This window comes from Mirounga angustirostris, unplaced genomic scaffold, assembly GCF_029215605.1.
Source record: "Mirounga angustirostris isolate CCGP_5_RB_7025 unplaced genomic scaffold, mMirAng1.0.hap1 SCAF_16, whole genome shotgun sequence".
NCBI lineage: Eukaryota > Metazoa > Chordata > Mammalia > Carnivora > Phocidae > Mirounga > Mirounga angustirostris.
The window spans coordinates 29,901,277-29,919,886 of NW_026991724.1; the positions used below are offsets into that span (position 1 = coordinate 29,901,277).

Here is an 18,610-nt window from a genome sequence, read left to right on the forward strand (position 1 = left end):
TTAAACCAGTTGACATCCCTGACTCCTTTTCGGAAGGATTGTACAAAGATGTATTAAATCCAATCTGAGGGGTACCTGGGTGGCTCAGTAGGTTAAGCATCTGATTTTGGCTCACGTCCTGGTCTTACGGTTCTGGAAGCAAGCCCCTCAGCAGGCTCCCCACTCAGCAGGGAGTCTGCTTGTCTCGCTCCCTCTGTTCCTCCCCCTGCTCGTGCTCTCTCTCTCAAATAAATAAATAAAATCTTTTTTTAACAAAATCCAATCTGAGCTTTAAGAATTCAAAATGGGATATTTAAAACTATAATACTTCAAGTGTGAATTCATTCATACACTAAATATGTCCACTGATAAACTTAAAGTTATTTCCACCAAAAAATTAAACCTTCATAGAAGGTGTACTTCTTGTATAGGTGTACTTGTTTTGTAGCACATTGCTGAAAAGCAGTATGTAAAAGGAAATTTTGAAAAGAAAATTATACTTTAATTCATGTGGAAAGTATACCCCTTACCAGAGCATTTTTTTTTTATTTTAAGGGGGGAGGGGTAGTTTTTATAAAGTAAATATAAGTAAAGTAAAAAGGCCCTAGCTTTTTCTATTCATCTACGTTGATTTTCCTGAAATGATTAATTGTACTCCTTTTTTTGGAATTTCTACTTTATGGGTAAGAATTGGAATACTTTTTTCAACTTTTAAAATTCTTAGCTTAACCTCTCTGCAGAACAAACCCAAATACAAACAGATGATTGATAAGTACAAGCAGAACAGTTCATCTGTCCAAAGTTTTATTATCATTATTAATTATAATATCACCTGACACATGGCATCCTGATATGTGGAATCTTTATTGTTCAAAATCAATAAATCAAGGAAGGAATCTTAAATATAGTTGCCCAGAGACTTTTAATTGTAGTATTTAGTTCAATTCAATTTAGCTTTTTGGCTTTATCAAACCTGAAATTGTTAAATTATTTATCAAACTAACGAATAGAAATTCTCTGCTCTCTATTAGAAATTTTTGATGATGGGAATCAAAGGGAAAATGAGCCCCTTGTGTGGAATTTAGCTTCATAGCCATTTGTATTAGGGTTTTCCAGGGAAACAGAACCAGTAGGATATATACGTATAAATACGTACATATAGGGCGCCTGGGTGGCTCAGTTGGTTAAGCGACTGCCTTCAGCTCAGGTCATGATCCTGGAGTCCCGGGATCGAGTCCCGCATCGGGCTCCCTGCTCGGCAGGGAGTCTGCTTCTCCCTCTGATCCTCCTCCCTCTCATGCTCTCTGTCTCTCATTCTCTCTCTCTCAAATAAATAAATAAAATCTTAAAAAAATATATGTACATATAAAGAGATTTATTATAAGGAATTGAGTCACGTCATTATGGAGACTGAGAAGTCCCAGGAACTGTATTCAGCAAGCTGGAGACCCAGAACGTCAGTGGTGTAGTTCCGGGCTGTTAAAACTAGGAGTGCCGATGGCATCAGTTCCAGCTAGAAAGCAAGCAGGCTGGAGACCTAAGAAGAGTCAGTGTTTCAGGTCAAGTTCAAAGTCAGGAAAAGACCATTGTTGCCTCTGAAGGCCATTAGGCAAGAGGAGTTCTCACCATTTTTGTTCTCTTCAGGTCTTCCTGCTGGTTGGAGAAAGCCCCATCCACCTTAGGGAGGACAGTCTGCTTTACTCAGCCTACCAATTCAAATGTTAATCTTATCCAAAAACAGCCAGATGGACACACCTAGAATAATGTTTGACCAGAGGTCTGAAAATCTGGTGGTCCAGTCAAGTTGACAGATAAAATTAACTATCCGGGGTTCCCCGGGTGGCTCAGTCAGTTAAACACCAGACTCTTGGTTTCGGCTCAGGTCATGATCTCAGGGCTCCATGCTCACTGGGGAGTCTACTTTCCCTCTCCCTCTACCTCTCCCCCTGCTCACACTCAGTGCTCGCTCACTCTCTCTCAAATCAGTCAATCTTTAAAAAATCTGACGATGACGTCATTTTATTAAGAACCATCCATTCATTACATCAAGAGTAGTAAGCCTGCATGTTTGAATCAGACATTTCTTTCTCATGTGTCAATAGTTCTTCTGGAAGACTTTGCCTAACTCATCAAGATTTTTGAACACCTATATGATTTAGCCTTTTGAACATAAGACTATGAGAAATGAGATACTGAATCAGTCCTGGGGTTTTACTGAGGGATGTATTTATCTGGTCAAAGTACAAGCAACACTCATCCCTCTTGTCATAACGCAGTGATTCCCAGGGATTCAGTGTCTGCAGTTTGTCATCACTTCTCCTAAGGAAGTAAACACAGTATTCTGGTCCTGCCCTCAAGGAACATCTTCATTAACTGGGAAGATGTGTTCATGAAAATTCAAGTAGTTATTCAGCTGTTAAATTATAATATAAAACAATGTCAGGTGACAGTACCAATAATTAATGTAATAGATATTTGAGGTAAAGAATACTTAGCTGTTTTCTGGCTCCCCTTCTCATTTTTCAAATGAATAAACTGAGCTCTTGAGAGATAAAGTGACTTGCTGATAATCTTGCCACTAATTAAGGAAGTCCAGGGGAAGGAGAAATTTGAAGTGACTTTTTAGTAGGCTTTATGGAAGATATGCCCAGAGGTGGCCCATCTGCCTTCTTGTGGGCTTCATGTCTACTTTTTCTAATTTTAAGCTGACTTTCTCTGCTTTCCTTGTTTATTGCCCACAGATAGCCATACAAACATGCCCAGCCCCAAGGAGAAAAATCTAATTAGCCATGCCTAGCCTCTGGATTGGGTCCATCTTTATCAGTTCTATACCCTGATCCCTTCAGCTATGGTCAATCACACAGTAAGAAGGGGTGTTCTGCTTTAACTGTGACATCTCAAAGATGCGTATATATGGCAGCAGAGAGAAAATTATGTGCACTTCTAGTGCAGGGGTGCCTGTGTGTTTCAGAAGTCAAGAATACACTAACTAGAGCAGCCTTTTTATATACGAGGGTAGAAGACTTTAGATACAAGCTAAACATTTTGGATTTTATCCAATAGATACTAGGGAGACATTGTAATGGTTAATTTTATTTTCTAAACATTGTATTCATCATTCAAAAGTAACTTTGAAAGTATAGGAAAATGTTATCTAAATTATAGCATCTTAGACCAAATGATTTTCAACTGGGGGGAGTGGGTATTTTGTCCCCCAGGGGACATTTGGCAATGTCTGGAGACATTCTGGATTGTCAGACTGGGAGGGACTGCTGACATCTAATAGGTCGGGGTTAGGGTTGCTGCCAAACATGCTACAATGCACAGGACTCACAGCAAAGAACTATCTGGCCTGAAATGTCAATCGTGCTGAGGCTGAGAAATCCTTCATTCAGTGGAACCATGTGTATTGGCAACATGGCTAGCGTCTCAGTGGAATTGTTCAATGCCCTTGACTAAGACAGAATAAGGCACTTCGATTTAACAAAGATGTTTAGTGAAAGAGAACTATCCCTCTAAAATATCCAACTAGTTCTAACGTACACATCTATTTTTCCTTTAGAATAAACTGAGGTTTTTTTCTTCTTATTCCTGGGAAAGTAATTTGTGTTACTTTGCTACAGCCTGCTACAGTCTTGACTGCCATTCCAAATGTGATTTATTATAATGGTTTAAGATGCTTTCTCAAATGTGTGAATATCATTTAAACGAAGCAACTGCTGTAAGCAATGCTTTATGCCTCAGTTGCCTTTACTCACCTCCCACATGCTTTTAAAAATTCTACTTTTAGGAGAAAGTACTAACCAGTATTTTATGTTAATAGGTGATATTTAGTTGTGTTAAATTACTTACCAAATATGGGGGCGCCTGGTTGGCTCAGTCGTTAGGTGTCTGCCTTCGGCTCAGGTCATGATCCCAGGGTCCTGGCATCGAGCCCCACATCAGGCTCCCTGCTCAGCAGGAAGCCTGCTTCTCCCTCTCCCACTTCCCCTGCTTGTGTTCCCTCTCTCGCTGTGTCTCTCTCTGTCAAATAAATAAAATCTTTAATTAAAAAAGAAAAAAATTATTTACCAAATATGGTAAAATAGTTTAATCTGTAAACATAGGAACAAACCTCAAGAGATCATCAAAATCATGAAATTTAGTGTTTTCTAGTGATTATACCAGTTTTTCTGTGTGCTACTTTAACAGTCGTTCAATATGAGTCATGGAACCTTTTTTCTTTAAAGATCACAAAAGTAGTACAAAGAACTCCTAAATGTACTTCACCCACATTCATCAGCTGTCACATTTCAGTACATTTGTTTATGATTTCTGTTGTCTCTCCTATATATGTGTATGTGCACCTATGTATGTATACATACACATTCTTGCATACATAATTATAATGAAACATTTCAGAGTTGCAGAAGTCATGCTCCTTTACCCTTAAATACTTCAGAATAATAATATAATACTATTATTTAATCAACAGTTCTCATTAAAATTTTGCCAGTTGTTCCAGTAGCATAATTTATAGCATTTGATTAATCTGGTCCAGGATCCAATCCAGATCGCACACTGTGTTTAGCTTTCCTGTCTCATTAGCCTCTGTATTCCATGATGATGGTTTCAGCCTTTCTTTATGTGGGTTCTTTCAGATTAAGATTTTTTAAGAATCCAGGTCATTTATATTGTAGAATAGCCTTCAATTTGGATTTATGTGATGTTTCCTCATATTAGATTCAGTTATATGTTTTGGTAGGAATACTACAAAAGTAGTACTACGTCCTTTCCAGTACATCATGTCAGGAGGCACAGGATGTCATTCTGTCCAATTGTTGATGATGTTAACTTTCATGAAGGTATTGTTATCAGAAAACCTTTTTTAAGCTTAAAAATCCTCGTGGCTCATTAGTTTCTTTCTTTACCTCTTCTTCAAGAACTGCTTCAGGTAGAAATCTCAGGACAGTGATACATGGCTTTCATCAGAAGGAAGGTATTACTGAATGGCTCTTATGTGCTAATAAGCACATCCTATGTAATATGTCCTTTTATGATCACAGTTCTGCGTTCATTAGCATCTACTGTATGTCATAAAAGAAGGAGTCCCTGGCTTCAAAGAAGTCACAGTCTGCAGGGGAAACACAATCAATGCATAGTGGTTAGCGCTAGGAGAATAGAATGCACAGGGTGCTATGGGAGCATTCAGGCAGTTACCTAACAATGAGGGACCCTCATCAAGGCAGACTTCCTAAAGTCAGTGAAGCTTGAGCCAAGTGTTGAAGATGATTAGGAATTAGTAAGGGTCATGGAGGGATCATTATAGGTCAAAGAAACGATAACTTAAGAATTAGAGAGACTGGGGCGCCTGGGTGGCTCAGTCGGTTAAGTGGCTGCCTTCGGCTCAGGTCATGATCCCAGGGTCCTAGGATCGAGCCCCGCATCAGGCTCCCTGCTCAGCAGAGAGCCTGCTTCTCCCTTCCCCTCTGCCTGCCACTCTACCTACTTGTGCTCTGTCAAATAAATAAATTTAAAAAAAAATCTTTAAAAAAAAAAAGAATTAGACTGTGGAGCATGGATCTTTCTGGAATTCAGAATGGTTTTAGGATGGGCTACATTATGGTACACCTGTGGAAGCTCAGGAGAATATGCTGAAAAGATAGGCATGTCCTGAGCATTAAGTCCTCTGTGTATCATCCTAGAAGGTTGAAGCCTATCCTGAAGTTCTATGAGCAGCCAATGAGGGCTTTTAAGGGAGGGGGAAGATCACTTACTCATTAAACAGATATTTAGCACTTGCTGCGTTCCAAGGTTTATTCTAGGCGCTGAGAATATAGCAGTGAAGAAGAGAAATAATCCTCTTGCTCTTAGGGAGTTTACACTCTTGAATCGCATTTTAAAAGAGCATGCTATCAATAATGTAAAGAATAGATTAGAGGCACAGAGACTAATTAAAAAGTAATTAGAGAACCCTACTCTGTGGTTATCCCCACTTGATAGATTTTTTTTTAATTGCCTCTACCCTATAATGTCACAAAAGTGAGACTAGAAGTAGTGTCCTAGATAAGTATCATTTATGCCAGTTACACTGTGAATCTGAATTACCTGCTACACTGTGTAAACACTTTAAGATCACACAGTTTCTTTTTTTCATGATTCAGAATCTCACAGCTCCTTAGAAATGTTGATCCTTAAAAGAATCTAACAGATTTCCCAGGACTTAGACATATTACTTGGTTCTTCCTCTTCTCTCCGTGTCTGTGATGTATAATTAATCATGGATTACTTCATTTTGTTTCATTTCATTTACAACATTTATGAGCTTCGCTTTGTCAGAGTGAAATGCTTGTCCCCTCCTTTTCTTTCCAAAGTGGCATAATTAGTGTTAGCATCTTTTTTAACAGGCTACATAAAGTTTAGTGGCTGGATTAAATCAAGTCATTAACATAATGTGCTACCCAATTTGCCCCTATCTCTCTTCGTTTGCAGGACATCAAAGTACCACAGAGCACCAGTGTAATTGGGCCTTGCTGGCCTGTCAGATTCCGTCAGCCTGATGACTGTGCTTCTACTAAAAAGCTTCTAGGCATGATAATTAAGGGGGGAAAGGGGGGAGCCTGAGAAATGTAAAACTTTGGACATTTCTCTATGAATATTTTATTAATTTGAATAATCAGAAGTTAACAGTATCAATTTGATGTATAATACATTGATTAAAAGCCTTGTTTTAGGTCCTTAAAATAGACATCAAAACCAAAAATTTGCATCTGCCATGATATTAAAAAAAAAGAATTAACAATCCTTCTTGCAAAGTATTTCTAGTTTTATCATTTAAGCAATGGAGCTTTCCATCTTCACAACGAAATGTATGGCCATCAATTTACAGATTTCTTAAAGTGCGCCCACAGGTAAGAATGGGAACTCACACGCTGAAAGAGCAATGGACTCTTCTGTGCATTGCATATTTACATCTGTCTCTGTTTCTACTAATAGCAGTTTTATAAAAACTGCCATATTCAATTGGACTAAATTACAATTCCACCTAGAAACCAGGTCCTCTTGAACAATATGAGCTGGCATTACCAGGTGATTGCAGTAATGATCTTCAGCAAAATATGTTTTAAAGATTTGAAGGGCAAAGTGGCATAAAGCAACTCACTACTTTAAGAATTCATGTATTAAAAATTATTAAACCACTTCAGAATTAAATATGATATCCTATCAGTAGGTTAAATAAGTCCCTCCAGGGGCGCCTGGGTGGCTCAGTTGGTTAAGCAACTGCCTTCGGCTCAGGTCATGATCCTGGAGTCCCTGGATCAAGTCCCGCATCGGGCTCCCTGCTCGGCAGGGAGTCTGCTTCTCCCTCTGACCCTCCCCACTCTCATGTGCTCTCTCTCACTCTCTCTCTCAAATAAATAAATAAAATAAATAAAATACAAACATTTCTGGTTAAAATAACAATGGATAAAAATTCCTGCTTCCCCACATCATACCTTTGCCAAACTAATGGTTAAGAAATTATACCTCACTGATAATTTCATTACAAAGAAGCAAAAAATGGGAAATATTTGTATATACATACATATTTATTTTTATATGAGCATAAAGACACAACATTTAGGTTTATGTAAGCAAAGAAAATGTCTGAAAGTATGTAATCCGAACACCATTAGTAGTATCTCTGAGACATGGGTCAGGGCAGGGGTCAGAAAACTATGGTCCATGTGTCAAACCCAGCCCTCTACCTGTTTTTGTAAATAAAGTTTTATTGGAACACAGCCACACCCATCACATATAAATATGTATTGCCTATGCTCTACACTCACTGTACAAGAGCTGAGTATTTGCAACAGAGACCATATGACCTGCAATGCAAAAGAATATTGGCATTCTGACCCTTTACAGCAAAAAATTGCCAACCCCTGAGTTAGGAGAAAACAAGGAACTTTTATACTGTACTTTTTAGGATTTATATTGTTGGATTATTTTTAACGATGAGTGTAGATTGCTTCTAGAGCGTAAATAATTTGTAAGCTAATTCTGTACTAAAATGTTAAATAATAACTAAAAAACAGTTTAATATGAATATTATAGAAGCTTTTTTTTTTTAAAAGATTTTATTTATCTATTTGACAGAGACATAGCGAGAGAGGGAACACAAGTAGGGGGAGTAGGAGAGGGAGAAGCAGGCTTCCCCACGGAGCAGGGAGCCTGATGCGGGGCTCGATCCCAGGACTCTGGGATCACGACCTGAGCCGAAGGCAGACGCTTAACGACAGCCACCCAGGCGCCCCAGAAGCTTTTTTTTTTAAATATTTTATTTATTTATTTATTTGGTAGCAAGCACAAGCAGGGGGGAGGGGCAGAGGGAGATGCAGACTCCACGCTGAGCCGGGAGCCAGTGGGGCTCCATCCCTGGACCCTGGGATCATGACCTGAGCCAAAGGCAGACGCTTAACCACCTGAGCCACCCTGTAGAAGCTTTTTAATAAATATCTTAGAAAGGGTCAACAAATGTAGGTTGAATTTTTTTTTTGGTTTAGAGCAGTGATTCTCAAAATTTGGTCCCCAGACCAGCAGCATCAGCATCACCTGAGAACTTGTGAGGATGCAAATTCTTGGACCCCACCCCAGACCTCATGAATCAGAAACTCAGAGACTGGGTCCCAGCAATCCGTGTGTCATCAAGCCTTTCAGGTCATTCTGGGGTATGCTAGAGTTTGAGAACAATTTGAGGGAAAAGCGGTGCTTCTCACTGTGACTGCACACTAGGATCACCTAGAGAGCATTTTTAAATGCCAGGGCCCGGCTCCATCCGGATCAGCTAAATCCGAATTTTGTTTAAAGCTCCCCCGGTGATAGTAATGGGCAGCCAAAATTGAGAGCCACTGTACTCTAACATCTGTTTTCAATGATGGTGAAAATGGAATGGCATATCAAAATCACCTGAAATTGAGGGTAATTTTTAAAATTCTCTCCTTCCTTCACATTATTGCCATAGTCAGCCACAGTTAATGATGGAAATGTGTCCTATCCCTCGGGTATATTAGGACAGGAAAAAATATTCCAGCCATTGCTTTAGAACATGTGGTAACAAGCTTCTGTAATTTGCTGACCATTATAGATGCAGTAATTTACATGGTGTATAAGGGAGACCATGAAAATATTCTAAAAATAAGCACTCTTAACCCTAGCACCATTTTTATCTCCATCACTGAAGTTTTCAATATTTATCACATTTGTTCAGTATAGGTCTTTCACAGAACCAATGAGAAAAGATAGGTTACTGCCACAGAGGAAAGCTGGGGTTTTTTTGGTTTTGTTTGTTGAAAACGTTATCTCCACAGTTTGGGTTTCTCTTCACTCTTATTTCTCCCAAAGAGCAATTATTTTAAGAAACCAAAAACTTTTCAGTCAAAACACGTGTGAAGAGTGGGTATGATTCCTAATAAGAGGAAGTTTTGGAGCCTAGTGTGAGTTGAGTTTTTAAAAAAAAAAAAAAAATTTTTTTTTTGAAGTTTTGTGATGACTCTGCCCACCCCCAGCCTGAAGAAGAGAAATTGTAAGAACCATCATTAAGCAGTATGCACTCCTACCCTACTTACATATGGCCTGCCAGTACCAGTGAGTTTGACTTTTTGAACCAACTATTTTGAGCTTTTTTTAGAGCTCACCCCAATTAAAAGTTTGCTCTTAAAGGGCATAGATATAGATCACCACCTTCCATTACCATTTTGTATCTGTCATTTCACTGTAAAGTACCAAGTTCTACCTACTGTGGCTCCTAAGAGGTAGGCTTTGTTTGTATTTATTTACACACAAACACACCCCACACATTTTTATGGTGATAAATATAATACTCATGTAAATTCATGTAACCATTTGAGGAGTAATTTGAATTTCTCATCTCTCTCACTTAGTTCTTCTGAAAGAATCACTCACATACACAGGAAAACATAAAGGGATAGACAATGCGATATTGTTTCTAATAGCAAAAAAATTGTGAACAACTCAATTGTTTATCAGTAAAAAAAGATAAGTGGACTATATGTTATATATGCCATATAAATGGAATTCTGTATAACAACTAGTATGAATGAATTAGATTTTAATTATAAACATGAATAAATCTCTAAATATAGTATTGAGTGAAAAAAACACAAGTTGCAAAATGATTAATAGAGGATGATACCACTAATATAAAATGTAAAGACAGAAAGCAATACTATATGTTGTTTATGGAAATAGACATATGTTGCAGAAAACATACCAGCATGTTTGGGAGTAATACACATCACCTTCAGGATACTGGTTTCCTCTGGGGGAATGAGGAAGGAAAGAAAGGAACTAGGAGGTGGGGTCTTTACCTGCACCTGAAATGTTTTATTTCTTCAGTAACAACAAAAAAGTTTGAATCAGTTACAGCAAAATGGTAACATCTGTTTAAGATGTTGAGTCCTTGAATATGCCAAATTATTTTCTGTACTTTGTAATTTTACAGAAATGCTTATACACTGTAGAAATTTAAAATGAAATAAAATTCATAGGTAATCTCACCAGAGTTAGAGTTAAATCTAATTGATACAAGTTGCAAAACCTTTATCATAGGCCATTCTCAGTTAAGGAATACTATGTTTAAGGGCTGTCAAGTATAATTAATTTTTTTTTAAAGATTTTATTGATTTATTTGACACAGAGAGAGAGACAGCTAGAGAGGGAACACAAGCAGGGGGAGCGGGAGAGGGAGAAGCAGGCTTCCCGCTGAGCAGGGAGCCCGATGCGGGGCTCGATGCGGGGCTCGATCCCAGGATGCTGGGATCATGACCTGAGCCAAAGGCAGACGCCTAACGACTGAGCCACCCAGGCGCCCCAAGTATAATTAATTTTTAGGAGCCTAACAATTCAACTCCAATGTGGCTGTTCTGATGGTGGAAACCAAAGGAAGAATTCAGCATGATCCTCTGAAGTAAAACAAAAAATTTAAGCAAACCAATAAAAGCTTAAGTAAATAGTATAGAAATATATGGCCTAAAAAGTGAATTAGCATCAGTCAGGAAAGCAATAGTGGAATTGAGCCAAAATCATGAGAACTGTAACTTTTTTTCTCTGGGACTAATACTAGCTGTCATCACATTTCTAGATCATTCAATCACATAATATGTAGTGTCCATCTATACAGACAACTAAAAATAAGTTGCTTGCAGTTCATATTTGAGTGACTTCTATTACCTCTGTTCACCACAATCAGAATTTTTAAATGCTCTTTTTATATGCTGACGTCAACATCTTGCTAACTAGGGAAGTTAATAGGGCAGTTGGTGAAGGAGACAAAAAAAAGTAACATCATACTTAGTAACAAACGTCCACACATATAGAAAAGAAAACGGGAGGGGCGCCTGGGTGGCTCAGTTGGTTAAGTGTCGGATTCTTGATTTCGGCTCAGGGTCATGAAATGGAGGCCCGAGGTCGAGTCTGAGGAGATTTTCTTTCTCCCTCCCCCACCTGTGGCCCCACACCCTTCGTGGGAGCTCTCTCTCAAAAAAAAGGAAACAGGAAAGGCCTAAAGCCTATACCGTATGGTAAACATACTATACGTGAAGGCGACTGGTGCCCTGCTGAAGTACACCCGTCATGTTCTAGTGATTCTGAACAGACAGTATTATGCATCTTTCTGCAGAGGCTTCGCTTTAGTCATTTGAACATTGTTATCCCTTCCAAGTCTCCTAATGGAACTCTTTTCATTGTTTTATTATGAAAAATTTCAAACATGCAGAAAAGTTGAAATAATAGTAACCTACCATCTCAATTCCACAATATTGACCTGTCTTTGAAATACTCTTATTTAACTAAAATCTAGAACAGCAAGATTTCTGTATATTTTTCAACAGTTTTTCATCACCAGCTTACCAAACACGGGAGACACAATAAATATTTGTTAAAAGAGAAAACACTAATAATTGCAGCTTAACCTATTTCTGGCAATATATAAAAGATAATCTGAATATATAAAAGATATTCAGCCTCCCTTAACTCTGTATCTTTAACTGATTATTGAAAGCCTACTATGTGCCAGATAGGATGTTAAATAGCAGAAGATTATTAAGATAGAGTTCTGGTCTCCAGGAGCTCACAGTCTCCAGAGAGAGGCAGATAGATAAAGAAATCTATGCAGCAAAATGTGACTGAAAACTGCAGGGAGGGTCCGTCCAGTGGAGGAACCAGCTTGCTCTTGAAGATGAGTGATGCTATCATAAAAGGACAGCATGTATGGCCCAGGGCCTAAAATAAGTAGAATTTTGTCTGATAGAGAAGGTTTTCCATGCAAAACCTGAGCTATATAAACAGCACACCACTGGTCCGGGAAAATGGCTAGAGTATAGGTTAATTGTTTTCAAGCAGGAAGGTGATACCTGATTGGTTTTTAGAGAGAGAATTCAGCCAGGAGAAGAGTAGTTGCGGCTGCAGACAAGGGATCAAGGGCAAGAGTGCCTCACCTCTTTTACAGCCCTGAGAGTAGATCCACTTTGTTTCTGAGTGTGTACTACATACCACACCAGTGATACCACATGCAAGATAATAGTCCCTGTATCACTGAGCTGATAGTCTCATACCATCCATCTGCTTACAGTTCTGCAACCAATTATCTTTTATGATTCCCTCTGATTTCTCCCCTGTTAGTCTATCAAACTGCATTCTAAGACTAGGAAGCTGTTGAATTAGTTCTTCCCCCAAGATCAGATGAGAACCTAAAGAAATTTCTCTAGAGATAAAAATGAGAAAAGAAACCATATCCTGCTTTGTCTGTATCTCCCTAGTAGCTGATACAATGTTGAAATATCATAAGCTTTCAATAATTTGATGAATCATTGAGATATTTAGGAAGTAAAATGAACAGGAATAGGTAATCTGTAGGATGTGGTGGGTATGAAAAATGGGGATGGCGCAAGTGGCTCCATGGTTGCCTGGTTGTAGGTGACCAGGTAGATGGCAGTGTCACCTGAGATAGGAAGCTCCAGAGGATGAATGAGCTTGGGGGAGAGGAGGGAATTTGAGTTCATTTCTGACACTAAGTTGGAGTTGTCAGTTATGCAGTTGAAGTGCTTCCTAATCTTCAAAATCTTTATATATAATCTAGTTGAACTTTTGATTCACAGAGGCAAGAACACGACCAGAACTGTTCCAATGTTGAAAAATAAATTGGCTAGCCCGGTAGCCAAAATGTATCATGTTTGGAAAATTCTTTATTCAGAGTGTGTTTCCCTAAATATATACGGTTTGGAACCTATCCCCTTTTTGATGTATTTTAAGTTGATTCATGTAGCATAAAAAGAACAAAGAAATGATAACTAATAAATTCTGTCCATAATATTAGAGAACTTAGAAGGACATACGATAGAGGTAATGAGGTGGGGGTGGGGGTGGGGGGGCAGGTAGATAACAACAACAAAAAACTGGACCAGAAAGGAGGTGATACCATGTGAGGAATTTTAAAGCTCTTTTATTTATTTGAATAATACAGTGGGTTTTCTTTTGGTTTGTTTGGTATTGATGTTTTGGGTTGTTTCTTTGGCTGTAATCTACTTTCATTTAGAATTGTATTTTTATATATAGTCTTATTTAACAACCTGAATACATTCTTACAATAATGCAAGTTTTCATATGGGAACTATATACTTAATATATTATTAATAAAATAACCAGTTAAATAAATTTGATTCCCCTGCTATTTAAAAGTTCATTTGCCTCTTCGTTGGGTTCTATGATAAACAACTTTAAATTCTTCTTTTCACAGTGTAGAAATAACCATGTATATGCCTCTTTTGCCTTTTTTATGGCTAATTTCCTTTAATTCTTTTGTGCAGAAACGAACAGGAATGTTTTATAAGAAGTTAGTGTTACAACAATTCTGAGTTTTTCAAATTACAAGTCATGTAAAAGGCTTAATCGTGCTGCATTTGAAGTACAATTATAAAATGGGTGTTCGTGTGTGGTATTTTGACAACCACCATACGTTTTAAGGAAAAAATAGTATCACTTAAAATATTTTCTTTACCATGTTAGTCTTCAGCAAGCAGAGAAGGGCTTTTCTGAAGTGAGGTTAGACAATGGAGCCAACTTCATTTTTTATGCACGTGAACGGAGAGGGCTTGAGGTTATTAGTTGAAACCGAGTAACCTTTCCAGGCTTTCATCTCTTTCTTTTCAAATTTGAATATGAAAAGCATATTCAAGTCAAAGACCATCACTTTAATGACATTTGGCAGTCATTTGATTTATTAGGTTTTAGAAAAAATTTTCCTTTAAATATTTCATCATACTATGCTAATCCTAGTAATATTGCCAGCTGCAGCCTTGTACCTGTATTAGTGGAGACAGAATGGTGTGGAATTTTCTCTGTCATCCTAGTAAAATTTCCATGAATCTACTGAATAATAAAATAACCTTATTGAAATATTCAGATTTGGGTTTTTAGTTAAAGTGTCTTAGAATACATAATAAAAGAAAATGTCTTTTGAAAGAATGGGGTAAAATTATTTCATCAAATATTGAGGGGGTTTGACATCAATAGAAATAGTTCTTTATGGGGATATTTTTACAATAAGATAGTTATGCTTTTCAGTTTGATTAATTATATTACATGCTTTGAAATATCTAAGTAATCACTGTGTTGAATTTGCACACTGATTTATGTTTGACAGTAAGTTCCTAAAAGTTGGTCTTATAGACAGGTCTTAGTTTCAGGATTTTCTAATTATTATTTGAAATTATATAATTTACAGTAGCATGCATCTGAATTTAGTAAGGAGGGATTTAGGAAAAGGGAATGAAGCACAAATTTAAAATGGTAAAAACAAATATTTAAGCGAGGAGTTGTCTTGGTGTGATCTAATTTTTAAGTCATAGTCTGTTGTTTGTTTTAAATCATTACTCAAGGAAACATATACGGCTTGTTTAATAATGTCTGTGACACCAAAATCTATTAAGTAAGGATTGAAATGAAAATTACACCGTAAAAGAAATATATTTTTAGTTGTTAATTGGGTAAAAATGAGATAAAAAATGAATTCCAAGGAAATGTGTGGTAAATTAGATAACAGTTTTTTTCCTTTTGTTTGAAAACAGTACTTATTGAGTGAAATATGCTATGGCAGAATATATAAGAGGATGAACTATAGTTTCTGCTCTATTAATATGGATTCATATAGCTACATTTATTAGCATAATGGCTATAAAGTATTCAACAGGCTTTGATCTCTGAATAACCGAAACTTTCTCAGGTACTGTAGATTAAATAAAAGCAGTGATAAACATGTACTTCATTACATAGTTTGAAATAAGGCCAACTGATACTTGTCATTCTGAAAGCAATCGGAGATGAAGATCTCATAATCTTCGCCCCTGATAGACTACTAGTGGGGTATTTATAGCCTCAAATGTAAATCAGGAGACTATTGCCATGACACTGTTAACTTCAAACCCTGGGGCATTAGAATCTCATTCTGTCTCTCTCTGTCGTGAATAATCTATCATGTGTAACTATACAGTAGTGTACAATGCGTTCCAAAAAAGAAACCCATTGGCCTTTATGTTTTATTTAAAATTGATAGTGAAAAAGAGGAAAGTTTTTGCTCATTTGTTTTATGTTTCTTTGTTGTTTTTGTTGTTGTTTTTAATCAGCCATCAGAAAAAATTCGGATTGAGATCATAGCTCTAAGCCTTAATGATTCTCGAGTAACTGCAGATGACGCTATCCAGCGGCTGTTCGTTGAATGCAGATTCTACAGTCTTCCTGCTGAAGAGACACCTGTGTCACTTCCAAAACCCAAGAGTGGGCAGTGGGTCTACTATAATTATAGCAATGGTATGTATGGTTCCTTTATAATACAGACTTTCATTTTTGTCTTAATCTGTGAAGGTAGTTGCAGGAACAAGGAAAAAGTATAATTCTCTAATGTTCACATAAAGTCATGGAAGTCTCATCGGAATGGATTAATAAAAGTCAAACCTGTAGCATAAGGATTAAGAAATTAAATTTGAAGTAATACTAAAGAGAAAACAAAAAACGGTAGAAAAACAATGTCTCTCGACATTCCTGCTATATTATAGTATCAGTAGAAAAATGTCACCTAGGTCTACAATGGAATTGAATCAAAAAGTACAATATTTCACAGGGAGGAAAAAGTACTAGCTTTTTAATCATATGATTCACACAATTCAGTGACCTAATTTTTTTCTACCCTTCTGATCAGTGTCAGCACATGGATGTTTTGCAATATACGTATACATCTTTCCCAGTGTCTATATGTTCAGGATTTTAGTTGAGTGACATGAATTCTTAGAATACCTTTTCCTGATTTAGCCCACACGTGCACTGATAGCTGCAGGCCGGTTTTCTCTTTGAGGGCTTTATCTATCAGCTAGTTGACATCTAAGTCAGACCCAACTGGTACCCTGTAAGTTCTTCGATCAGCCAACTTTAAGATGTTTTAAAGAATAGTATATATCAGTGTATAATTAAAGAGGAGTAAAATGTCATATCAAGCTGACATGACCCTATGTTAAAACTGCTTACTAAGTTCTAAAGCCCTATATTAAAACAAACCATGAAGATGGAGTGTTGCATTATCTTTAGCAAAAACAGGCCATCTTATGCGAGTTGAATACTGATATTTTTTCTCACCAGTTTTATAAATGGTATTTTAATCAATATGTGCAATCATGCTATTGATTGTATGTATATCATGCTACTGATCAATCATGCAGTAAGATTACAAATGCTCATGGTTGCTTTGTGTGTGCGTGCATGTGCACACACCTGCTACTTTTGGAAATGTGGTCATTGCTTGAGACAATAATCATGAGTATCCACAAATCTGTTCTAGTCTTCCCTGTATCCACAGTTCTTATTAGTTATGTGAACTTGGGCAAGATGTTTAAATCTCATGGTATCCTGTTTTCTTATCTATTGAATCAGGCGCTCTTTAGATCCCCTCCAGCTCAAATTCTATAATCCTATAATGACAGATAGGTTGAGAAATCACAGGGGAAATAAATAGTGTGATCAGGACAAGAATCTGATTCCTCCTTCCTTTCACTGACTTGATATAACAGAAACATTTCCAAAAATATTTTCTCAAGCTTCCTAGAGATCTTTTACCTGCAAAGTTTCAGAAAAGTAAACCATATCAAAATATTATTACTAATGGAAGAACTAATTAGACAACTAATTATAACGAAGATACCCCAAAAAAAGAGACAAACTCTTCTGGCTTTTGTGTTACTCTTTTTAAAGGTCAGCAGTAGAATGTTTGGTTGGACTGACAACAAAATTGCTTTTTAGAAATTGTACATTGAGAAATTTGGCCTGCTGTACAGCAGATTGTTTTTATTTGCTTAAGAAGCAATGCAAATCATTCTGGGGATGCAACCTGTTAACACATGCTCAAGTGTCCTGAATTTTGTAACGTTCTCACATGGTAACCAAGGGCTCTGGGGGGCTTTTTGTTAGTTGGTTGGCATTTGCTCAGTATATTTTTTCCTTTTACTGCAAGATACCCTATTCTCTAATTGGTATTTTAAGAGTTGCTTATGTTTCTAATGAATAATTAGTCATCTGAATGCAACAAGAAAACCAATAATTTATTAGAAATGAATTCCATGGAAATGTTTACTATACCTTTTCTCCCCTTCTCTTCCTACCTATTGAGATTTGACTATGAGAATTTTAAAGGCTAATTGAAAAGAATTGTAAGGATATTTAAATCCCCTCCTGGTGGGAAGGGAGAGGAATGTATTTTGTGCTTCCAAGCAAAATAATGCTGTTTTTTATCTATTATATCTGAAAAAATGTAGTCTTAGGTCATCAGCAAATTTGAGAAATAATAACCTTGTAGGAGGCTTTATTTTAGTTTTCACTTAATTATAACAGTGAAAATGTTTATTTTTAAATTATCGTATTTGCATCACCTTCAGTGCAGGAGAATCTCCTTGAATCTTTGGTTAATAAGTAACTATCTCATCTAATTATTGTAATAATTTGCCATTCACTTGTGACTTGATGTAAAAGGTCAATATAATGTAGACTTACATCTTCCAAATCTTATTAAATGTTAATGAAAGTAATTTTATTTCCAAACTGACTTTTTAATTCAGATGGAAAATCTAAAGGACAATTAGTACATGCTATCTCCTATCTGAACACCATACCAATTGAGAGGTTGACCAAACCTCACAATGATTTTTACCCTGCATTATGGCTTGAATCTTTTCAAAAGGGATTTGTATCCTGAGGCCTAAATTAGGTACATAAAAAGAGAGGTTTAGTCTAGTGATCCCAACAATTATTTATAGCTTGATTCAGTCTTTATTAAGAGGTGTTAATACCAGTTCCACTTACACAAAAAATGCATCTTCTTTAGGCTGGAAATGCTGGAAAAAATAATGCCGGGGGAAAAAAAAAACAAAGTTGAATTCACTTGCTAGACATTTGTCGCATGAACAAAACATTTGTATTTTATTGGGCCTGAAAATTTTGCCCAGAGAATGCTGAGAAAGCAAGAAAATAGTTTGGAAAAAATAAGATTAATGGTAGGTCTGAAGAATGTTGTCTGGGCTGAATAAAGCCTTCTAGGGAATTGACAGTGGGAAGA

General features: G+C 36.9%; 1 protein-coding gene across 5 annotated transcripts in view; it reads left to right on the plus strand.

The window, feature by feature from the left end:
- Positions 1 to 18,610, plus strand: part of RPGRIP1L (RPGRIP1 like) — a 101,584-nt gene that overhangs the window by 60,546 nt on the left and 22,428 nt on the right. For all 5 annotated transcript variants that reach the window (XR_010408317.1, XM_064581930.1, XM_064581931.1 and 2 more), the window contains exon 23: positions 15,639 to 15,822. Coding sequence is in view for 4 of the 5 variants with exons in the window: in XM_064581930.1 (XP_064438000.1) it covers positions 15,639 to 15,822 (184 nt within the window). In the remaining variant the exon portion in view is untranslated. The remainder of the gene's footprint in view (positions 1 to 15,638; positions 15,823 to 18,610) is intronic.